At 37.4% G+C, this 24,608-nt stretch overlaps 1 protein-coding gene across 6 annotated transcripts in view; it reads left to right on the forward strand.

Annotated features, from left to right (window-relative positions):
• PROM1 (prominin 1) overlaps positions 1-24,608 on the forward strand; it is a 53,385-nt gene that overhangs the window by 23,986 nt on the left and 4,791 nt on the right. For 3 of the 6 annotated variants that reach the window (XM_086463738.1, XM_086463737.1, XM_086463739.1), the window contains 18 exons: positions 1,637-1,757; positions 4,509-4,572; positions 6,949-7,038; positions 8,375-8,592; positions 9,006-9,080; positions 10,290-10,353; positions 12,175-12,334; positions 14,400-14,552; positions 15,401-15,524; positions 15,945-16,048; positions 16,469-16,553; positions 17,880-18,026; positions 18,132-18,203; positions 20,896-20,988; positions 22,103-22,156; positions 23,653-23,733; positions 23,812-23,880; positions 24,415-24,507. In XM_086463738.1, the coding sequence (XP_086319864.1) occupies positions 1,637-1,757; positions 4,509-4,572; positions 6,949-7,038; positions 8,375-8,592; positions 9,006-9,080; positions 10,290-10,353; positions 12,175-12,334; positions 14,400-14,552; positions 15,401-15,524; positions 15,945-16,048; positions 16,469-16,553; positions 17,880-18,026; positions 18,132-18,203; positions 20,896-20,988; positions 22,103-22,156; positions 23,653-23,733; positions 23,812-23,880; positions 24,415-24,507 (1,867 nt within the window). Of the gene's footprint in view, positions 1-1,636; positions 1,758-4,508; positions 4,573-6,948; positions 7,039-7,707; positions 7,732-8,374; positions 8,593-9,005; positions 9,081-10,289; positions 10,354-10,962; positions 10,972-12,174; positions 12,335-14,399; positions 14,553-15,400; positions 15,525-15,944; positions 16,049-16,468; positions 16,554-17,879; positions 18,027-18,131; positions 18,204-20,895; positions 20,989-21,732; positions 21,751-22,102; positions 22,157-23,652; positions 23,734-23,811; positions 23,881-24,414; positions 24,508-24,608 lie in introns of all 6 variants that reach the window. The other 3 variants (XM_086463736.1, XM_086463735.1, XM_086463734.1) reach the window with 3 other exon arrangements.

A 24,608-nucleotide genomic window follows, 5' to 3' on the forward strand; every position in this document is an offset into this window, starting at 1 on the left:
TATCATGCTGTGAAATTGGACTTTTCCTACTGAAAGTATTTTTCAGAGCAGCAAAAATTCTTGTACTTGAGACCTGTTTTACCAGCAGAACAAGCCTTTTTGTTGTCTGAGAGAGCTAAAATACGAAAAGCAAAGTGAAGATGAAGATTTGGTTTTGAATCACTGGTAAGAGGAGATGAGCATCATCAAGGTGTTTGCTCCTGTCTTGTAAGGGCATGCAAACTATGTTATTTTGGGTACCCATTTGCTCTCCACCATATAATTTCTTATTTATGTGGCTGTTTTATGGCTTCCTTTGAACAGTCTTTGGAGCAAGAATTATACTTACTATATATATTTTGCCCCATAGGGAGCCTGTTATGGGTTTTGTCTAAGTCTTATTTAAAAATATTAGTATTTATGGCGTCTTGATACCCCAACTCAGGAAGTTGAGTGGGAGGAAGGGAGGGAGGAGTACAGGACCGTTTGTGCCAGTGACTCCCTTCTCCTGTGGTTTGGATGTCCATAATGGCCTTTCAGGGTACTGCCGCTCTAATATTGAGCTGTTGGACTACAGTGCAAAGTAAGAGACTGAACAAATGTGCCATCCAGAAATTGTCTGTAATGCATCTGGCTGCAGCCTTCAGGCCGTGTTTGCCTTTTGGGGATGTATTGTGCCTGTGTTGAGTGGATCTGTGCTGTCTGACAGTTAAATCTGTGGGAAGTTAGTGCTTAACCCATCCAGTGGGTTTTTGTAGTCAGCCTGTTTGTGAGGCCTTTCCGTCTCTGGTGGTTACTCTTGATTTTTCTGTGCTTGTCTGAAAGGTTAGCCATTGTGAATGTGAGATGTTTAAAAACAAAAAGTCATCCTTCTGTTTAAGTCTATCTTACACCTAAACTAAACAAAAAACTAAGGATCATGTATGCTAAGAGACCTTTTGAAGCCTCTCTTGAGACTTTTAATTGCCTTTTTACTTACTGTTTGTGCAGATCTGCTGTGCTGTAATTAGAATTTTACAGTGGGGAATGATCAAATAGAAAATAATCAGCAGCAGTGCTGACTAAAAGTCTAGCTCACTTTCTACTTTTTGTTTTAGCATCAAGAAATGCCTAGATATTATTTTAGTGTTAATAGGGACTATTCATGTGCTTTTAAAAGGTCTGTGCAATTATTTAAATAAATTGGGCCATTATAAGTAAATGTTGCTGAAGTTTTCAAATGTAAAGTATTCCTTTTCACAGTTAACCTATGAGCATTTGCTTGTAGCCATGTCAAGGTTAATGATATTTGTAAAAAAGCCTGACATTTATAAGTCTGGTACAATCTACCTAGGCTCTACGCACTTTCTGACAGTATCAATGCAAATGGATAAGTACCTGTACATTAATAACCTCTGAAGACTTTGGGTTAACATTGCTTTTTCCTTTCTTTTTTTGAATTAGTAGTACAATGTCGGCCCTTACGGCTAATTCCTCTACTCTGCCTCGTGGTGCATGTGAGAACTTGTAGTAAGAAAAAAGGAACGTTTAAATTTATGGAGACCTTTATTTTAATAATGTTTAATCTTTTTTGCTGTAATTTTTTTTGGTTATTTTTTAATGTCAGAATGGGCATTTACGGTAATAAAGAAGTGTCTATTATCTGTATTTTTTGTAGTGTTGGAGTGCTCTGTGCATATGCTGCCAACCAGCATTTAACTAACCAAGTCCGAGGAGCAAAGAAACTGGTTAACAGTAATTTTAAAGATCTGAAAATTTTCCTTAACGACACTCCAGCGGTAAAGAGTTTTTTCTCTATGGGGAATGGGGGTGGGAGGGAAGAGGTGTAAATAAGAAGTATTACAGAAAATAATTGTTTGTTTGATATAAATACACCTGCAGTATTTTGTTTATTCTTTTGTGTGTCAGTCTCATGAAGTAGAATAAATGATGCAAGGTAGGACATTTTCATGCAGCAGTAAATGTTTGGGAGTTTTCTGATGGGTCAGCATTCTTTGAGCAGCTTTTGAGCTGTACTCCTGGAGTATGCTGTGATGGTGCTTGTAGGCCCTTTTCCTCCTACTGAACTGGTGTAGATCACTAGCAGAAGGTGAATCATTTGGAAAAATATGGTTTTAAAATGAATACATATTAAAAAAGATGTTACATGAAAACTTGGGTTCCTTGTTGCTTTTTCCTGTTTCCTTGTATTTTGGACTTGCTCAGTCCCAGAGCATGTACAAGTTACAATATCTTCAGAAGTATTTTTGACTTTTTAAACTACTGTCATACTGTGCCATACTGATCAGGAAAGTTTCTCTGCTTTTGACTTTCAACCTTTCCTGTTTGTCCCAAAAGCACTCCTCTGCATATCTTTTTTGCATTGGAAGTAAAAAAAGAAATGCTAGTAAGGAAGACTTGTAAACTTTCCCGTGTACTAATTTCAATTCTTTATACATTAAGAGGAAGAAAAGTCTGACAGTTCTATTACCTTGGCTTTCATTAATTTTAATTAAATTAAATTTAATTAATCTGTCTTACTTCCACATGACATAAATTAGAAATGGGTGGCATTCACACAATTATGTGGGATCCACGAGTGTGGTAGTATCCTGGTCACAGTAACTCCAGGCTGTTTTTCTGCTGACAGGACTGTAAGAGAACAGGAGACATCTGGGGGATGCCATTAAATGTTTCTGTATCTGGAGTTGTTCACTATACAATTATTCGTTTGTGCATGGTGTTGTGACAATCCAGTGATGGAGCCATATGGCAGGAAGTGGAGGTCACACCAACAATCTGTCTTGAAACAGAGTGCCTTTCGTCAGTCTGGAGCTGACTCAGGGTACATAAAGATGTAATCCGGTTGCGTCAGAAACCGTTAGACTCCCCTTCACAGCACGCCGAGTGCCGACAATAGGAAACATTGGAGTAGAAAGTCTGTTACATAGAAGTAACTATCTTAATAGAGGAAAAAAAATAGATGCTAGCTAAAAAATTACTAAAACTGCCTGAATTACTGAATTTAAAGGTGTCAGGACTTGAACACTTGTGCTACAGGTTCCTCAAAGTCTCACTTAGGTAGTAGGATTTTAGTTTCTATGCAGGATTATTCGTATTTCTTTTTTAGATTAGATGACACTTACTGATGCAGTCATCAGATATATCTTTTAAGTCATTTTGTCAGACAAGATACATGAGTAGCATGTATACACACACATTTGTAAGAATTTCTTCAGGATAGGAGAAGGACTTCAGGTTCTTGAAAAAGTTGTAGAATCCAACTAATTGGCTATAAAGCTCTGAAATCCTAACTGATGTCCTTGACTCATCAGTATGAGGTGTACAGCATATAAGAGGATTTGTAAAAAGAAGTCACGTGTTAAAGAGTTCATGTCAGAAGATTTGCAGACTATGAGTATTAAGCGATAACACTATTAGTTATACAGAATCGCCTTTTGTCTGTGACATTGCTGGAGACAATGCAAAACCTGTAGCCCTGCAAAATTTTAGTCCTTACATTAGCCTAGGAAGACAAACCAACCAAACAAAAATATACCTACAGCCTTCTTAGTAAGAAACTCTCAATTTTTTTCTCTTTTTTTTTAGCAAAAGGTGGTCTGCCTCATACTTTGTCATTGAATTACATCTACTGATGTATGATTGATAGGCTGGTTTGAGGGTGTGTTTTTGTCCGTTTTTTTTTTTTTTCTGACTCCATGGAAGGTTTGAGACTGCAAGCCAGATACACTTTGGTACACATCTGAGTTATATTTAACATTGGAAACCCATTTTTCAAGTGTGTAACTTTTACATTACTTTAATTAAAATGGGGTAGGATTCATAATGCATTATTTTAAACATACAGAAATCAATGAAGGTTATTTAATGTCTTTTCGAAATTAGTATAGAAAGATTTCCACTTGGGATGGTTCTTTGCTAGCCTGTTGTCCAAACCCAGGATCTGGTGGTAACTAAACTGCTGTTCTGTATTGTTACGGTGTCTTGGTAGAGCTCAGGTTGTGACTGGGCCAAATCCACCTGGGGGTAAGGAAAACCATTTGCATTAAGACAGAGCAGCCAGCTCCTTTCTTCAAGAGAAGCTCCAAGAGACTGCCCAGATACAAGCCAGCCTGGTTGGTGAATTTCTTCAAAGTTACCACCCCATCAACTTGCCACATGTCTCTCCGTGAAGGAGGAACTAACGCTGCTGGAAAATCGAATAACAGAGATGAAGACATGCAAGACCTTATTGGCCTGCCTGACTTGAAGCCTTCATAAGGCTGCAGTTCCTGCTACTTAACACTTTTAAGCTGAATCATTTACCCCAGAGATGTTCCAATTAAGTAGATTGCCCAATTAAACACGTCTTTTATTGCGAGCAGTTCTGCCAAGCAAGGGTTTAAAGTACTTAATTAACAGTAGAAAGCCAAGATTTTGGGGGTTTGCACAAATATGTTGATTGTCTCAAAGTAGCAGTTTGACTCATTATTTAAAAGCATTACTTTTTTCCAATTATTTTAATAGGTTTTTTATCATCTTCTTTTCAGCAAATTGACTACTTGGTGAGCCAGTACAACACAACTAAGGATAAAGCACTCTCTGACCTAAATAGTAAGTACCCTGATTTAAAGGGGGTTAGCGCTGTGTATTTAAAGACTTCAGTAAGATGATGTAAATAGCTCGTAATGCAAAGTCAAATTTTATTTATGAGAATATGGGTTTCAAGCAGAAGTGCTGTTCTCAGTGGTAAATGAGACTAAAACATAAAATTCTTTTTACATAAAATGTCTCAGAGCTGGTATTACACATATTATTTCCTGAAATGTCTTTTATTAAATGGCTTCTACAGTGAGTCAAGCTAATATTTTATTTTCCTACTTATAGTTCAGTAACCAAATAATACTTAATGCTTTTTTTAGAATGTTATTCCTCAGTTTTTAACTGTGGAGCCAAATGTCAAGGAACAGAGCTACTATCTGTTTTGATGGTTCCAATGAGCGAGAGATCTCTGTATTTGTTTTTTACTCCTTTGTCCTCAGCTAGAAGTCGAGGTATAAGCTTATCTTCTTTCTAAAGCTGCTTAACATATTTGCCGTTTCAGAACGAGCAGTTGAAGAGTAGGAGACAAAACCTGAAGTACAACTGCTGCACTTTCCCCTTCAGCACAGTTACAATATGAGGCATCACCTTTTAAAGCTCTCAGTAAACAGAAACAACCAAACCACTGTGGGGTTTTTTTGGGCTTTTTTTGTTTGTTTGTTTTGGTTTTGGTTGGTGGTGTTTTTTGTGGGTTGTTTTTTTTTTTTTTTTTTGTTTTCGGAATTTAAGCATCAGTTTCCAAAACTGATAATACAAAGGGCTGACCATATTCAGTGCAGATTAGAATTGAAGATGCATTGTTAGCAGGTGTTAATAAATGTGTAGATCTGCCTTTCAGACTGAAGTGAAATACAGAAATACCAAAACTGATTTTAAACAGGATCGTTGCTGGGATCAAACTATGCAACTGTGGCAATGTGCCACTTACCATAAATTTACTTATCATGCCCAGGATCTATACTTCTGTCTAGGTTTGAAACTTATTTTAAAAGTAGTTTTCAGTGCAGCCAGCTTGGCATATCCTGAGGTCAATGTGTCTTGTCTGTATGAGGCTACTAACATACATTGAATGTGGTTGCGAAAGTAGTAGTAGTCTTCCTACTTAATTCTAGGCAGAAACACTCTGGTCTAAAAGAATGTGTGTCACCTTGAAGTCAATAACGATAATAATAATAATAAAAAAAAATTGATATCTGCTTTTCAAGTACTAGCTTTTAGCTTCCCAGGCGCTCCAAACCGAAATTTCAAATTAAATATTTATTTGTTCTCAATGCCAATTTAATATGTTAGCTAACGGGAACCTAGCTGGATCTGTGATTAGAGTGCTCATCAATAAATAAAGATAGCTTTTATTTTCTTGAAATACCAGAATTAAGTGTGTTACACCTGGGGACAAAAAGGATATCATTCTAGGGGAATCAACAGTAGCATAAACCTCAAGAGAAATGTAGATGAGTTCAGTTTGCCCACCCTAAGGAAATGCTGAAAAGTGTTTTCTGCTTGATAAAAATTCTCATCCCAAGCCAGACATGACAGTACTGACAGTAATGGATGCTTCTGTACCATGCAGTATTCCCATCTCATCAAGAGCAAAAAAACCTCAAAATGCTATTTACTGTCATCTGAAAATGGAGGGAACCCAGTGATACTAAAGGATTTGTTGTAATAAGATGTTTCACCAAACTGTGCTTGGCGTTTGTCTTGTCTCCTTGCTGAACTAAGCTTCATTTCTGTTTGTGGGCGGTGAGGCAGGAGGGTTTGGAGGTGGGGATAGCTATGGGTCAGCATGAAGCCAGTGCTGTGAGCATCAGTGCTGAACGCACTGTGTGAGGGGGCGGGGACTGGAGACATGAGGTTAACACACTTAAGGGATTTCAACGGAGATGGCTGGCTCGTCTGGCTTGTGGGTGACCTTGACATTGCTGGAGACATGAGGAAGAGGAGAAGGGAAAGGAATCCATTTTCTAGTTTCTCTTGCAGTACAAAAACATAGTGTGTAGTGAAAGTATGCCACAAAAGTCCTGTTTAGATGTTGGACCTCTCAGGATAGATGGTGGAAAAAATCAGTTTCCAAAAAAGCTGGAAATGCAATGAAATAGTATTTTGGAATTTGTTGAAATGTGATGTGTGTTTACCTGTGTGATCAGGTGCTAGGGAATAATCTCTGCCATATTTTGATTTACTGCTTTCATTTGTAGGCCTATAGCTAGCTAAAGGAGACCTGTGTTCCTGCGTTATCTTCTGTCACTAAGTTCTGGTTCTCAGGCCTTAGAGAAATTTTAGTAGCATATGTATGCTTTGTTAAGTAAGAGTCTGACAGCACCTATGCTAAGAGGTAGTTTAAATTGAACTAGTGTGTGATGAGTTTTTAATATCTCCATACTACAGATGTTGGACCTTTGCTTGGAAGCAGAGTTCAAGAACAGCTGGGAAAAGAAGTACGTCCCGCGCTTGATGCGGCTCTGACAATGGCAGGAGGTAAGATGTACACGTTGTTGTATTAATGTTCTGTTGCCGTGGTAAGACAGGCATCATCTTTCTAGTGCACAGCATGGGATGGCTTTATACAGTACTGTGATTCAACTTACCATTTTTCTACATGCCTTGATGTTTCTTTTTAAACTGAAGATTTCAGGTATTTTAAGGTTTATAAAAATATTAAAAACAAAATTAAGATTTCTGTGCTATTGTTGATACCTAGTTTCAGCAGTCATTGAAGAGAGATGAAATCTGAATTCCCTGCTCCAAGTGGTTGTCCCTTTCCATTGAATATAAGGGGGACTAGGAAAACTGTGCTTTAAGAGCTGTCCATAGCCTTTGCAGGTTAGTCTTTGTCAGGACAGGGAATGAACATACAATGGCCCTGTCGTGTACACTGCCAAGACTATTAGAGTGCTATCCATAGTTTCTTCACTGTGTCTTTGAGTTTAGCGTTGCTCATGCTTAATTCTGTCTCCCTTTAAAGAAAATACTCCTTTATTATTTTTTCTATTTAAGGGGTTTTTTTAGGAATAAGGTACAGCTTATAGAGCAAAGGGAAAGGCATCTATGAGCTTGAGTCACTTTGGTTTCTTTACCCCTGAATTCTTTCTCATTCACTCGTCATCATTCTCCTTTTTTGCTTTATTTCTCTTATTTGTCTTGAAGTCAAAGTGGAAAGGGCTATCAAAGGTAAAAAATGCCATAAACCCTTGTGTTGTGTGAAGTGCACTTTATTTTTGTAATGTGTATTTTTAGTTGTATCTGTGTGGCTTTTTGTCTATTATACACCTGTTCAGTGTTTTGTTGTTTTTATTTTTTGTTTGGTGTGATTGGGATGAAATCTAAAGCCAGACAGTGTTGAACACTCATTAATGCTTGCTGGTGCAACATGTCTTTCCCTTTCATCTTGCAGCTACATAGTTTGAGTTGGACAATAAACAAAATATTGAAAACACTGTTTTGTGAATATGGGCTTTCTTTTAATTTCTAATGACCAATGTTAAAGCTCTTTACTGAAACTGCTGGGTAAGGAGAGGTAGGGAAAGGGTAGAAAAGAGTAGTCTGGGAAGAGGACAGGATCTCTGTAAAAGTAGCCTGAGCACATTCATTTGTTAGTAGGAAAACATAAGTGATGTAGTTTTATGTGCAATAAATACGGATTCTGTGCTAGAGGGTTTTTCTGGGAGGGGGGCAACATTATTTAAATCAGTGCTGTCAAGAACATCATAGCATTTACACATGTGCACTTTCTCTTCATATCTGTATCTATAGACTGGTTTCTAACTAAAGTTTTGTTTGTTTTTTTTTTTAAAAAAACTTCACATCCTTGTAGCGATCAGAGAAACAAAGGAAGCACTGGAAAATGTGAGCGTCTCTGTAGAGGTTTTGCAGGAGGGAACAGAGAGGCTTCATGCAAACTTGACAGATGTTAAAATGCATCTAAGCAACACCCTCAATGATTCTGCATGCTCTGCAGCTCAGGCTGCCTCAACTTGCAATATCATCAGGAATTCATTAAATCAATTGAACATCAATGCCAATTTTAGTGGGGTAAGAGGATATTTTTCAGACTCTTACAGTGTGATTGCCTTGAATAAGCCCAGTAGTATCTCTGCAACTTAATGGTTTGGTGTGTGCTGTCACTTGTGAGATAAGTGACCTTCCCTTACTCTGTTTCTGGGCAATTCCAGTCACTGTTTTTATGTTCTGTGTAGAAGAGGATAAAATGTGTGTCAAGCAGCTGCATTATAGTGCTGCTCTGGGCAGTGAAATAATCTGCGCTCCCAAAAATGCTGAGGTTAAGCTTTGTTTTTGTACAGCAAAGGTTTCAGGAATGTGCTAGAAAGGTTCTACTACAAACCATCTTTCTAGTTTCTTTACCCTCTCTCCTATCTTTGAAATATTTAGTAAATTAGCAAGACCTCCTACTTTGATGTGACTCAAGAATTCTTTTTGCTTCCTAGTTGCCAGGAGTGAGCTCACAGCTTGCCAAGGTCAACGATGTCCTTAAAATAGACCTTTCTAGTCTGGTTCAAAAGGTATGTTTCTTGACAGACTTATAAACTGTTAATTAATAAACTGGGTTACTTGGGTATCACTTGTTTTCCCTCAGCTTTCTCAAGCAGAATTCTCTTGTTCCTGCCTCGTGGTGGATATCTCTCCTTATTATTCCATTGTTTGGCCAAGATTTAATATTTGAAAGTATGAATGTAGTGCTTTATATCTCCAGATACTACGGATCAAAAATATATTACTAATTGTCTGCTTGAAAGAACAATCCTAAAAAACAGAAAGGCAGAAAAACGGATCTACTAGCACGCTCTGTATTTTTTTCGTGCAAGAAAAAAGAAAAAAAAATCAACCCAAAACGCTCACACTCTCCTAATTAATTGCATTGTATTCTAGCTATTTTGAAATATGTATTTCAAATTCTTTATGTGCCTATTTGGTATTAAATCTGGTGCAATGGTCCTAATGCAATTACTATTAGTATTTTTGCAAGACTATACACAAAACACCAGGATTTTCACATAGGGGGAAAAAAAGGCTTAGTTTGAGCAGTTTAAAAATCTAGCAATCTGGAAATGTTTGGTGGGAATAGAAGGCACTTTCTGAAACCAAAGACTGTGTGTAGGGGCTTTAGACTCCTGCCCGCTTCGGAAGTGATCAGGCCTGCAGGAAGTAAGACTCCAAGCATCCACTGCAGTGGCTGCTTTTTTCTGTCCAGACGAGCTGCTGAGCTTGCTCCCCGTGGTTTAGACCCATTCTTTGCCCTTCTCACTGAAGAAAGCATTGAAGTGTCTTTAGAGGTAGTTGGATTTTATTGTTTGTAACATGCATTTCATGTTGTAAAGGCGTAGACTTACAGAGAGGAGGTGTTTGGTACATGGTAATTCTTTGCACTTAGTGGATCTTCATATGTGCATTTGTCAGTTTTAGATGAGATAGATCTGACAGGCAACAGAGGTATAAAGTTTGAGATGATTGTGACTACTGCATGTATATTTAAATTTAGATTTTTTAAAACTTTTTTTTCAAGGAATGTCCTGGAGCATGATCTGAAATATACTTGAGTTCCTCTTTTGCTTTGACCTTTTCTAATGTGCAGTATAAAAACGTATTTTTCATAGTATTACCATGTATATTTTTTAGCATATTTATACTTTTACTCCTTGTATAAAAGGAAAAAAATTGTAAGTAATTTGGCTATGGGAAACTTGTTACAATTTTTCCAACTTCTTTCTTAGGGCTATGTGGCATTTAATGATACTCCAGACTTAGTGGTAAATCAAACCAGGAACATTTTATCAGGTGAGGACAAACTATCATTTCACTTCGATTGCTTGATGTTGATGTTTCTATATCACTTACTGATATTTTTGTTTTCCTTTATTGAATACACATTTTCTGGGCTAAAGATCCTTAAAAATGGAGATGTAAAACCTAACTTTTTTTTAAATTTGGTGCCACAAAAAAAAAAAATCATAGAAAGCAACTGTGTCTTAATGAGGACCCAAAATTAAATCTAAAAATAGACTGTATGCTATTTTATGGAGGAGTTTTATTTGTTAGGCTTTTTACTGCTCAAGTAATGAGAAATCTTGGGATCTCAACTGCATACTGACACTTTGTCTTTATTTGGTTGAAGAGCTAATTTTCCTTGACCGATGTGTCTATGACACGTTTAGGAGTGTGGTGTTTAAAAAACTGAACCTGCCTGCTGCAAAGGGGTGGTAAAAATGTGCCTTAAGGATAATTTAAATGTCTGTCTTTAATTGTTCTGTTACTTGGGCTTTACCCTGTTGCTCTTTGACGGTACCTGGACACTTGACATTTGAATAAAATGTAGTATAGTGTATGTATACTAATCTGTTCTAATTTTTGTTCTTGCATTGTGGACCTGTTCTGCGTATTAAACAGCTGTTCCTTGTAAGTTTGTGCTGGGGTTTTTTTGCCCTTCCCCCCGCCCTCCACCCTGCCACCCCCCACCCCCCACCCCACCCCCCCCGGGCAAAATGAAGTGCAGTTATGTATACGAGCATAGCCTAAATTGAGCCAGTTTTCTAAAACTGATGTTAGGCTTTTCATTAGGAAATCTAGTGCAGATTTACACTTTTTTTTGTATGCGCTGATACGCACAAACACAGACAAGCCATCTTAATTTATCTGTTTATAAATTGTTGGGGGTTCGTTTTTATAAAAACTGGGCTTCCTTTACAAAGGAAATAAAAAAAAATGGATTTACTAGAAAAAAAAATTGCAATTATTTGTAAACTTTTAAAAGAGCATTTTGGTTCCTCGTTGAGTTTAGTAGAGTAAACATCAAAACAAACAGCCGAAAACTTGTCCTGTTGTTTGAGAAAGAGGAAGGTGTTGCCTACTACCAAATAGCAACCTATAGTTCTGCATCACCCTGTTTCAAGTATGTTCCAAGTTGAAAGAAGGGGAAGAGTAAACAGAAACTGCATTTTGCAAACTAATGATGTATATATAAGTGAATTGATCATGTCCTTGTGTATCTAGATAGTGTGTATCTAAACTGTAAGTATAGGGTAGCATGTTTGCTCATAATTTGAAGGGGGAAAAAAAGGCTTAATTGATCCTTATCTCAAGAGTGTTGCTAACTAATTGGAATTAATTTATTTAAGTAATATTTTTTTAATAAGATTGAAAATAACTAGTATAGATTCTCAATATAGGCAGTCTAATTTCTTTCACAGTATTGTATTCCCAAGGGATGGAGTTTAAATAGATTTTGATCTTCTTCGTGAACTTAGTGGCTAATTGTCTTGCTCAGTGTTACCATTTGCAATATTGCATGAAAAGCAAGATTTAAGCTGGCTAGATAAAAAGTGACACATTCATTATAACAAAAGGAAAGAGAACTCTGGCTCGACATCCTCGTCTTTCATCATTAATCTGAATGCTAAAAATAAAGTGTGCATTTTAAAATGCCATTGTGTTACTTTGAAGCTCAATGTTTTTGTTGCCTGCTTTTGTCTCTTCCTCATGCTTGTCTTCATGCCTTGCTTGTTCCATGTGGCAAATGGCTTAATATCATTTTATAATGCGTACATGGAATGTAAATTTCTTCTATGGATCTGTAACAGTGCAATATGTTTATTCTTTTAGATATCAAAAACGTGCTGGAATCCATTGGTTCAAATATTACTACCTTCACAAAAACGCTCCCGGTTCAGCAGGTATTAGCAGATTTGATGATATATCTTACACAGAGTGAAGCATACGTTCAAGATTATTTTCCAGTAGTAGAGCAGTATGATTTCTACAGGTATGTACAGGAAATGAGGCAGGAGTGAAGTGCTACCTGTTGTTAATACTTTGCAATATATGTAGTATCTGTAAAGGCAATTAACTGTTAATGACGAATACAGTGAAACAAAAATGCTATGAGCAGGAGTTTGTTGCTGGCATTTTGGTAAAAGCCAGAACTGCATCTAGTCAACAACTGGGTGGTGTTCCACTACAGAGCAATAGGTAGTTTCTGCTCTGGAGGCCTTCAGGTCTTTTGAAGAAAGGTAGATTTTGAAGATGTAATGCATTAAGGAGTGGATTGTTTCACAGTGTCAGGGTGGCTTCTTATTTAGGGGTTGTTTTTTATTGAGTCACAGGTAATTTGTGAGAGCGTAGGACCAGAGGGGCCTAACCCCTAATAAGAAGCCAATTCCTTCTTATTGCACCCTTTCTACCACAGAGGAGGAGTAGCAGGGATTCTGCTTCACACCTTCTAAATCTTTGTACACCCATACTTGTTCCAACTGGTGTAGTAGTTGTCCTTGTGAATGCATGGGTTGATTGTACCTTGAGAAAAACATATTCTTCCTATTTGAAAGCTGTGTGACTCCTGTAATTGAGTGATAATCTCATATTTGGGAGCATAAAGCTTCTCATTTCATAATATTTAACTTTGTCCAGATTTATTCATTTCAATCCTCAAGCTCATCAAATTCTCCCTATGTTTTGACACTTCAGTTGATCCTATAATTGATAATTACTTCTATCTTTGTGTCATAATCAGTTTCACTGCTACGGAATGTGTGCTAATAGCTTTAATGCAATGTTAAATAAAAGTGAACAGAAGACTGAACTTTAAGAACCTTACTTACATCCTTACCTTTAGCCTATTCCTTATCTGGCAGGTTTTGTGGTGAGCCTTAATTTGACAAATTTATCAATATTTTCTTCAAAGCTCAGATTGCATTTAACCAAATAAATATATTGCTTCATTCTGCTACAGTGTGCCTCTGTTAATCTTCTGTGTGTATTTCCTCACTTTTTTTGAACCTATCTCATCTACATGGCACTTAAATACCTGTTCCTGTCAAACCTAACCTAGTGGTACTTCAAGTGCAAATTAAACCAAGAAGCCTGTAGTTGTCCAAATTATTTTCTATCCATCCCTTTCTTAATTACAGGTGCATTATTTGTAGTTCTTAATAAGTATTCTTTTATGAATGTGCCTGTCAGCATTAATATTTTTCTTTCTCTATTGGCTGTGCATTTTAATGAAAATATTCCTTCTTCTGATTTTTCTGGTTTCTGCTTTCTCTCTACAAAGGTACAGGGAGGAGAAAAGGAAACTTTAGAAAAATAAATTGGGAGAAGTGATGACAAAAGGGAAAAGGAAGAGCAGAGGGAATTGGGAGAGGGTAAAAGGTTAGAATGATATATGAAATGTGTGAATAAATGGATGTATTCCACATATGTGGGCAGATAGCACTGTTATGAGATTTAATTAATAAACGTGAAAGTTCAATTCCTATTGAAGATCTTTCTCCTGATCAAGTTCCGTTAACCACTCCATACATTGAAAGCATTCCAGCACAGACACACAAAGCCTAGGTTTTAATAGCCTGAAATACAGTTATTTACAGTTACAAGCCTCACACACTGTGTGCAAAAAGTAGTAAGCCTTACAGTAAGCAATTATATACTTTATGACCCATGGCCAGTCCACATTCATAAATTTCTCCATTGCTACTTGAAAAATTTACTGTTTGAGCATTTGACTCCTCTGAGTCGTTGTTTGCTCCACTTGGAGCACTTTGACACTTCAGCACAGTCCACCTGCAGTAACTGGGGTTGGGAACACCTTGTTCCCGTGATGTTTGTTCCCCAGCCCTTTGGTAGCAGCTGTCTGTAACCCAACAGTGATTGTGTTCTGGCCCAAACTACAGGCTAGTGTTTGAAAAGCATTTTTTCGTTGTTAACATTTGTTGCTCAAGCTTGACCACGAGTGGGCTGGCCAGGAATATAGTATTGCCTGATGTATTCTGCAGGTCTCTACTGTGTTCTTTGCATGCTGATAACCAAGCACTTTGGCGTTTATTCCTTAGGTGGCTGGGTTGTCTCATTCTGTGCTGCATATTGGTCCTGATTCTGGTCTTTTACTATCTTGGGTTGCTGTGTGGCACCTGTGGTTATGATAAACATGCTTCTCCAACAACCAGAGGCTGCATCTCCAACACTGGAGGAAACTTTCTTATGGCGTAAGTTTCACTTACTGGTGAAAAAGGAAATAGATACATGTAGGAGGTTGTTTTTATTGATTTTGAAGGACTTATTTGTGAAAATAATTTTTGTTACCTATGTGTATGTGCTGAAAAAAGACAAGAACAAAAATAAATAGTGGTTGTAGGTACTTCCACTGAAGCACTTGTAGATTTTTAGGTTGCTCTTTCATTGAGGATCATAGCTGAAGGATAAAACCTCTGAATCTACTGTTTTAAGGAGAGTACTGTAGCTAATGCATTTCTGTGTAAGCCCATTTGGAAATGGCAAAAACTGGGAACAGATAATTGAGGGTATAAAGGGAATTCATAGCTTTTTAGTACACTTGGGCATTTGTTTGGAAAAAAAAAAAAAGGCAGCCACGCAAAGAGACGAGAAACACTTGACTTTCTCAGAGCACTTTAGGAGGTTTGGGGTTGCTCTTGGAAGTTCCCAGTAGTGGTTTAATGTCATTTCTGCTGGATGCAAGAGAAGGTTGCATCTGAAATCTGTCTAAAACTCTTTTGAGAGCACAAGGCTAGAGTGTTGAATTTAAAAAAAGAAAATTGTATGCTTTTGTGGCTCTTAACTCTTTTCAGAGTTGTGTTTTGCACACCCAATGCAAATATGAGTATTTTAGATGCACTTTAGCTGAAGACTTCACAGGGCTGGAACATAGAAGGTGTTTCAGAGGGCAAGAACATACTTGGAAAACAGAAGTATTTCAGCCATCTCTCAGTTTTCATATCCCTGTTACAGCTGCTAACTGTTGGCTTTACTGTTGCCCCGAGTATATGTACTTCTGTTCTTAAAAAGCAAAAACTTACTCAACTTATTTCTTTTTCAGTGGTGTTGGATTCAGTTTTCTTTTCTCCTGGGTGCTGATGATTGTAGTGGTGCTCACTTTTCTCACAGGTGGAAATGTAGAAAAACTGGTCTGTGAGCCCTTTGAAGATAAAACTTTATTCAAGGTGAAGTTACTCAAGTTTTATTAAACAGTGAATAGAATACTTATGAGTCCTGATGGTCTTGTCAGTTATGTATGGCATTATTTTTTTTATGGGACACTTCAAGTGAGTTTGGATCTGATTTTACTTTCCCCTTACACACTGAATAGAGACATTCATCCTTTCTTGGATTAATTTGCTTTGCAGTGTAAATACTGCATGCCTGTCTTCCTTTGGAGATAAATTTTTCTTTGATTCAGCATTTCTTGGTGATGTAGAGCTTTAATACTTTCTGCAGCAGAAAGTTTGAATTCACTGTTTTGCTTCTGTTTCCATTAGCGGGTGATAAGCTTAGAGGTGGGTATGTGTCAAAAGATCACATATGAAAAATTCATGAATTGAAGACTTGGAATTATAGTAACACTACTGAATTTTGTCTTCTAGGTTTTGGATACTCCCTACTTACTAAATAAACACTGGAAAAACTATCTTTCTGGCATCCTGTTTAAAAATCCAAATATTAACTTGACTTTTGAAAAAGTGTACAGGTATTAAAGTTATGGTCAAGATTTAATTCAATTTATACATACTGTTTTTGTGGTATCTTCTATGCTTCATATTTCAAGCATATGTGAAAATTGCATGTGTTCCAGAAGACATCATGATTTTTCTAGTGAATTACTAGCAAAACCAATTTTCTCCTGTATATGAGTTATTAGAGGTAGTCTTAGAGTAATATTGTATAACGATACTAGTTATGCTCTTTGATAAAACATTTTGCATCTTTGAGAGCAGCAGAAATTGTTAATTACTTGCTTTCTTATAGACTGAGCTTAAAAAAATATAGCCAGAACTTTTTTTTTAAAGGGCTGATTTTCTCAGAATATGAAAACATTGTTAATCATTCTCTTAACACTTGGTCCTCAAGGTGGTTTTTTGGGCTGATGTATGCATTTTTGTTTTTATAGTGATTGCAAGGAAAACAAAGGAATTTATACTTCCCTTCACCTAGAACACTTGTTCAATATCAATGAATTTCTAAATATTACTATGGTACGTAAAGAAAGTATGAGTTGAGTATGTGATTATTTTTGAAGGCTGGAGAGGTGTTTGCTCTTAAACACAGTATAGCATGTCTGGGTTTTATGGGATTTTGGAGTTTAAATACAATACATCCTGCAAGGAGACAAGAACTGTCCAACAGAATTTGAAAGAAAGAAATCTGTTTTACAAGTAGGTTGTTCCCTACCAGTCTCAGTGGGCCATGGAAAGTTTTCTGATGTGCTTTTTTTTATGGGTGCTGATAATAATGTTTTTAATTTCTAAATTTGTATAGAAGATTCATGTGTAGCATCTTCCAAAGGCTGCTTATGCCTTTCTCTAGTGTGTTCTCTTCAGATTCCAGTCAGACTTACGTTGATCCAGGATATGATATGATGATCTCCTAAGAATGGTTCTGATTTCAGTGGGAAGGGGTTGGGATAAAATAAAATCTTTCCAGTTAAGCTGTGATAATACATGACTGTAGTGTCCTTACATGACTGTACTAATTTTGGGGTTGCCTATAATACTAATCTTCATTACATCAATCCCTAGGGGATCCATGTTCTGTTCTGCCAGGCACTGTACCCACACTTAATAGATACAGTCACTGCCCCAAATAATATACAATTAAAATGAACAGGGAAGATTCACTAAGAGGAAAGATTATTTTGAGTTTCTGCAACAGACGAATGATGGAGACTGGGAAGGAAGTCAGGTTTCCAGATTCCTCATCTGTTCCTTTGCGGCCTGTGCAGGACAGGTAACGTTTTAGATTTGGGTGCAGTGAAGGAAGACTGCAGGTAACAATAAGCAAATCATCTTTAGTCACCACTAAACACATTTAGAGAAGTCTCATCCAGTCTTGTGGCCAATAGAGCAGACAGTGTCTATCCTAGCCGTAGCTGAGGTACTGAATTCCAAGTTTCCTTGATTAGGGCTAGAATGGAACTTAAAATTTTTAAGGATAGCATTTCCTGGACGGGAAGGAGAATTCTGTTTTATCTCAGTCCCCTTTAGTAGTGACTAACTAACATCTATTCAGAGAGTCCTTAAAAAGTAATGGAAGGCAAGTAATTAATTGGTATGAAAGATGCATAGGTAGTTAGAACATGGCATGGCTAGACTGTGTGGATGCTACAGGGAAGGGAAGAACATTACCTGGTGGATTCCATCAAAGTTAATTGAATTTAACTGATGTAAGCAAAAATCAATTTGTGCTTCTTCATGGAAGTGACAAATCAGCAAAAAAAAGATACTTTGGGGGCTGGGGGTGGCTATAGAGCAATATGCACTGGGCGGAAACTACTCTTGTGTTTTATTTTGTTTCCCTCTCAGTATACGGAAGATGTAGCACTTAAAATTGAACATATTCAGATAAACCTCAGCAAAATCATTCTGCTGGATGAAATTGGGAAGGAGAATCTTCTGAATTTCAGCTCTTCAGGAATAGAAGGGATAAACTTTGCAGCATATTTGACAGAGGTGAGACACTAGTAAACAGAAGGTGGTGTGGTTAAGTGGAAACAGTCTGTATATGTAATAACATCATATTCCTTTTCTTTCCTTACTGTTCTCATCTTGTTTCAGATCAATAAAAGTGTTACCAAGGTTGATCTTCTGTCATTTGCTAATGACTTAGAAGCAAGAGCAGACCAGCTGGTAAGTTTAATTCACTAATACAGTAATACATAAAACATATCGTTTATATCCTATGTAAGTATAAATATGTAGCCAAGTATTTAGGCTTCCTACGGGAGAGTTCTCGTACTTCAGACACACGTATGTGGTGCATTGTCATGTAAGGAAACACTTTCAAGAGCAATGTTGCATATGAGCTGTATTTTAAATATTGCTAATTATTGATTCTTGTATGCTAACTGTTCTACAATTCGTGCTTTGGAAGTGTAATTTCTTGAATTCTGGTTGCTTAAGAAATGAGGGGAATATGCCATTCAAGTGTTTCCTATTATGCTGTATACATTTTAGGGTCCCTGTTGGAAGAAAAACTGGTTAGATCACGATGGAAAAAGTGATTTGAATTAATTATCTTTCAGTTAGTGAGCAGAAGATTTTGCAATTAACAATAAAATTAATACTCTGGCAGCTCATAAGGGCTCTAATGAGAACTGAGGCTCCATTGTGGAGGGAGAATACACAAAAGAGATCCTGTCTGCTCTGAAGGGCTTTTTGAATGCAGACACATGGACAATGGTCAGAGGGTATAGCTACACATTGCCCGCAAATGAATCTGCAGAGTGACACAGCTGTGTTAACAGATAGTGAATACTAAGTTAATAGTTTGTATGCATGTCAGGGTCACTTCATATTTATTTTTCAAAATGAGAATCATAGTTTGGACACTAAATTGAACACTGGCCCAAGACAGATTCCTGCATTGCGATGCAGGAGAGGGAGTTATGCTGCCCACGTACTACAATCGCTTGGATCGTTAAAGGACACAAGACAGCAGAGAGAGACGGTGCTGTTTGGAATTTGCCAGATATCCATCCCTCCTCCAGGGAGAGGACGGCACCAGTAGAGGCTCCTGGTGCGTTTACTCCAGCTTTTTGCATAATCTGATGACACCTGTTGCGTTTCTTTTTGTTTTTATGCCACACGTGCGCACGTAAAAGGTTAGGCTGCTCATGGGGTTTTTTGTATTGTAGTTGTTATCCTCTCCAAGCACCAGTGAGTGGCACGTTTCCTGTTTACTCCTGTAGGTTGTCTGCTAACTTGGACAGATACCAGTAGCTTTGGCCATGCTTCACTTTCATTTTCCATTTTTTCTGTGCCACTTTGAGAGTTATACAAGTGGGGAGTTTTTGCTGTTGTTTTGGGGCTCTGTTCTAAGTGAAAGCTGAGATTCTTCAAACATGTTATGTCTTACATAGAATTGCCTCTGAGATGTCCCTTTAAAAGTGTATTCTCCATAAAGGAAAATACATTATGCTTGTAGATTGGTTTGTTATTATTTTTTGTAATAGAATCTAAAGGAAGTATTAGAATTCAGAATAGATTAGGCAGAGTAATTTCTTCATATAAAACACAAAGAAAAACACTATTAAATGTGTTCAGTGTCACAGTGTACATCATCCTTGTGATGCTATTTGGTGTACTCTCTGAAATGTCTAAAAAACCCTGAAAAACCCAACAATACAATGAATTACAAAAGAGATTGTTTCAAAATTTATACTGATTTCCAAGGATATTTTATAATTCCACTTTGTTATTAGTGGTAGCTCTTAAAGTTTACAAGAACAATCAATTAAAAAAAAATAAACTAAAAACTTTTGGAATTACTTAACTTTGGGTGTATAGGTTACTTTCTCTGACACCTAACACAAAATTGAACGTATGTTTTTATACTGGAAGGGGCAAATGGAATAAAACTTGCATCAAACCAAGGGGTCAGGGTATGGAGGAAGGAGCCATACCATCCACAGGTGTTGTTGGGTAAATGAATTCAGGTCGTCAGTACAGGAGATGAAGCATCCTGAAGCAGCTCCATGACTGCAGCTGACCGCTTACATGAACACTTCATAGGACGCAAACACATCTCTGAGCCTTGAGCTCTGCCATTGTTACACTTCCAAAACGGAGTCAGCAGTATGTGTTCCCTGTGTATTCAGCGTGTGTGCAGGGAGCCAAGTGCTTTTGCCACCAAAAGGAAATGGAAAACAAATGTACTTCTGAGAGTAAAATCCAAATTTTACAGTATTTTGCAACAAATGTGAGCTCCAGACAGGAATTGGGACTTGAAAATCAGGGCACAAACTCCTATCTTTGACTGAAAGGCGGGAGCCACAAAAATGAAGAATACCCTTCACAGACGTCTTTCCAAGTTACTGGCTGTAAATATTTAAACTTCTGTGCCCCTCGGAAAGCAGAGTGCACCTCAGGGCGATGTCCGCAATGCCCGGAACAAAAGCGAGTAGCCATGACTGGGGGATGCTTGAGTAGCCATGACTGGGGGATGCTCGTCGCAGCGGGGGTGCCGTGCTGCAGGGTTCTTGTGATGTAGTCTGGTGTGTGGTGAGGGGGGGGTGTGCTCACTCTTCTGTGCTTAAAGTGACTTAGTGCACCATGTGAAAATTCTCTTTACTTAAATCTGTGCTGATAATGTTATAGCCAGAAGAGCACTATAATATATCTGTTTTGGTTGCTGAGGTTTGAATTATTAATATGGTGATTTTTCCCCTCCTTGTGTTGAGACATTCAATTTGCCATATCCCGTTGTTAGCATCAGCTGTTCTGCAGTGGATGAGTATAATGTGCAACTTTCATTGGTTTTTTGCCTTGTTGGAAAGCTTTGAAACTACTGAACAATACTGCATAATTGCACTTTTTGCAGCCAAAAGGAGCACTGGAAAATGCCTTAAAAGGACACGCAAACAACATTCGAATGATTCATAACCAGCAAGTCGTTCCGCTAGAGCAAGCTATGGTAAAATATTAAAGCAATATTAAAATGTATTTGTAGAAAATATGAATCTCTAAACCTCTTAAATACAGTTTAGAAAGCTGGACTTCTGCTATTATATAATCACAGACCTTATTTACATTGTGTCACCGAGGAATAATCTGGTTAAAGTGTGTGTATGATAGTTTTCCTACTTGTAATACTACTACTTTATAATACTGTCTAAAATCACGACCTTTTTCTTCCCCACTTTTTTCTGTGTCTATTTGTGATTATATATGAATAAAAGAGGAAGCAGGAGAGAACTTTCCAAAATTCTAACCCTAAATCAATCATTTTCTTTTTTGCTTACCGTTTGGTTTCAGTAATAAAATCACTTATCACTTTCAGACTTTATTTCGTGGAGTTAGCAATTGTCTAACAGTATTGGAATTGGAAACTCCTGACAGTAGCATTTAGAGCCAAATAAAAATCTTTTTTATTGATGCTGTAAAAGATGTGAAAGGGCTTCTGCCTGATTTTGCAAGGCTCTGATTTGTGCAGTATCAAACTGTGAATCTCACACATGCTAGGTGGTGCTTTTTCCTCTACCTAATATCAAAGATTTTTAGTCTATCCTAGCATCTGATGCAGTATTTCTGCCCCTATCAAAGCCCTCTTGTAGAAAAGCATTAGGTCTTCTTTTCCCCTCTGATTCTATGCTGTTCTTTCCTAATTAACTCCTAATTATTCTCATCTCTTTTTCCTTTTACAAAACTGACTGTCAAGAAATATGTTAAAGCTAGGGTAAGTGCTTTTTCCCTTCTGAAACTGCACAATGTAGAATTCTCTGAACGCTTGGTTCTGATTTTAACTGTTCTCTCTTCCCTCCAGATAAATCTTACCCAGTTTATTGCTGCTGACTTTAGTTAAATCTCAGGTCTTCCAGAACACAGTTCATAACTAGTTAGTGCTGTCAGTGAAATACTGATTCAACAATTAAAACCACAATATATTAGTTTTAATACCACTGTTGTTACTATATATAATGTGATACAGTAGAAGATCAGAGCATGTATATAATGTTAAAACAGGTGGGCTCTTACCTGTAGTAATGACCTGAATCTTTTTTTTTTCCCTTCCCCTTCCTTTCTAATAGAGCACTTTAAATCAGAGCGTTCGGTTGCTGAAAAGGACATCATCTGAACTTACAGTAAGTTTTTCTTTCTGGCAACAGGAACATTTTTATGTGTTTTAAATCCATCTGCTGCATATGCAGGGTGCATATTTTCAGTACAGGTTTTTCTGTTTCTAGCTATTCTGTTATTGGAAGAGATTGTAATGCATGAGGTAGTAAGGGAGACTTAGATATCTCATCTGCACAGCTTTTTCTGCTCTGTCTTTTCCTTATAGAGGAGAAAAAGAGGAGGAGAAAAAAAAAGGCGAAAAAAGAATGTTTGGGATATTTTTGGAAGTATGAACGGTAAACTTAATTGTCACATGATAAAGTAGATTTCAGTTCTGTTCCACATAGTGTTGTACAAGTTCCTAAAAATTTAGTTGTTTTTTCTAGGATCCTTGAATGCAAAACTTGGGGGGGACAACGAAGAAACAAAACACAATAATACAACTGAGAAAAGAAAGCTTTGTAATTCACATCCTTAACCGCCTCTTGTCCAATGTCCAGCTCCCCCTGGGGCCTGTTTCTTTAGCATTGTGCTCGTTACCTTCCTGCTTCTGTACCATCAGCCTCGCTGTGGGAACTGGGATCTGTATAGAGGCTTCCCCAGGGCAGGCTGTGTTTCCCCGCCAAGTAGCAGCTAGTGCCTGCACCGCAATGAGACCAGCTGCCTTTTATGCTCTGCCAGACTCAGGAGAATAAGCAACAGGATGGTTCCTTTTCTGGCAGCAAAGCTTTCTGTGGCCACCAGCCTGCCTTGGCTCTGGTAGCAAGAGTCCAGCCACACTAGCTAGTACTTAAGAGTCATAGTCACAACAGCTTGATGGGCTGTACCTATCTCAGTTCTTCCCATTAAGGTTTTCACCCACCCGAAGACCAGCTAGATTTCTTTTAGAGTCTGTAATTTGAACCTGGATGGGGTGGTAAGAGGCCATGATACAAGGTGTTGATAGAGGAGGATGACATTTGACCCTTAAGTGTATTTAAGAAACAACTCTACAGTTTCAGGCTGTATATTCATTATCCTTAGTGTGAGTTCTTTGAGAAACTTTATGGGGTTGTACCTATATTGAATAAGTGTCTCAGTCCTTTTGGATGTTGATTAGCAGCATATTCTGGCTGTATAGAATCATACTCTAGTAATCAAGAGTTGTGATAGTGTATGGCCCACTGTTTCTGTGTGCACTGTGTGTGTCTGTAGTGTGTGTATATATATATATATATACATTGATGGAAATACTTCTATGCTTAAGGAGAGGAAAGAGAATGGAAGAGAAAGCTGATCTAGTATATAAATTAGTTACATAGGTTCTAGGAAAAGATAACTGTAATCACGGATACCCTCCTTTTTTAGTAGTGAGGTAATTTTGTCAGATGATCATGAATCCTTAGACAGGCTGGAACTGCAGGTTTTGACAGGACAGTGGTGCTGGTTTATCAGGAGAATAGTTTCCTGACAATGGCTGCAGAGCCATAGTAACAGTGTGAAAAGGATTTATTTGTATTAAACACTGTCTTTTCCTCTCCAGGTTAAGGTGAAAAATGTCATTAGCGCTGTTAATGCTGCCCAGCTTCTCATAAATAACAATGCTTCTCTGGTTATTGTCCAGGTAAGCTTTATTTGATTAAAGTACATTAATTTATGATGTCATGGAGATAGAGGTTCATTTACTTTTGTCTGTTCTTAGGAGACAAAAAAGTACATGGATACCATAGTTGGCTACTTTGAGCAATACGTTGAGTGGGTCAAGGAGTCGGTAAGGTGCATTTACTTCTTTGAGAGAAGCTGTGTTTAAAAAAAATTAACTTTAACAAGATAATAATAATAATGTTACTTACATAGTTTCAGTTTGTAAGCTATTTGTACTTATTATGAAGGGGAAAACCTGTCTTCTATAAATAGTTTTGTTGTGTTTGAAGTAGAATAGAAATGATGAGTTGTGTTGATTGGAATAAAATGCAAATTTAACACAGTATCATTTTTCCAGGGCTAGCCTGATATCTACTATTTGTGCTAATTGTGCACTGAGCCTGACCCTGCTTAGTTCAAGTTGATGTCATTAGCATCTTGTTTTGTTTTTCTTCCTTGAGCTGTAGGCCTTGAGAAAGTAAGCTGTTGTTTCAGAGATGTTCAGTTAATAGCATATCCCACTGGAATTTATTTTGAATTTGGATAGGGTGAGAGACAACAATTTGGTAAACACTATCTGTCACTGTAAGCAAGTTTTGAGATTCTTATTTTATTCTGTTAGATACTTCAAACTCTGTTTTTTTTATAATCTGTCTTTCAGATTGCCATGGAGGTAGCAGCGTGCAAGCCTATTGCCAATGTGATAGATACAGCAGTAGATATTTTTTTATGCAGCTATATAACTGATTCTGTGGTAAGAAATATTCTGTTACTCAAAATTGGGGCATCAAGTGGGAAATTCTTTGAACATAAATCTGCATTTAATTATTCTGGCTAGACTATTCTGAAGTATGA

The sequence above is a fragment of the Leptosomus discolor genome, chromosome 4, assembly GCF_034619465.1.
Source record: "Leptosomus discolor isolate bLepDis1 chromosome 4, bLepDis1.hap2, whole genome shotgun sequence".
Taxonomy (NCBI): Eukaryota; Metazoa; Chordata; class Aves; order Leptosomiformes; family Leptosomidae; genus Leptosomus; species Leptosomus discolor.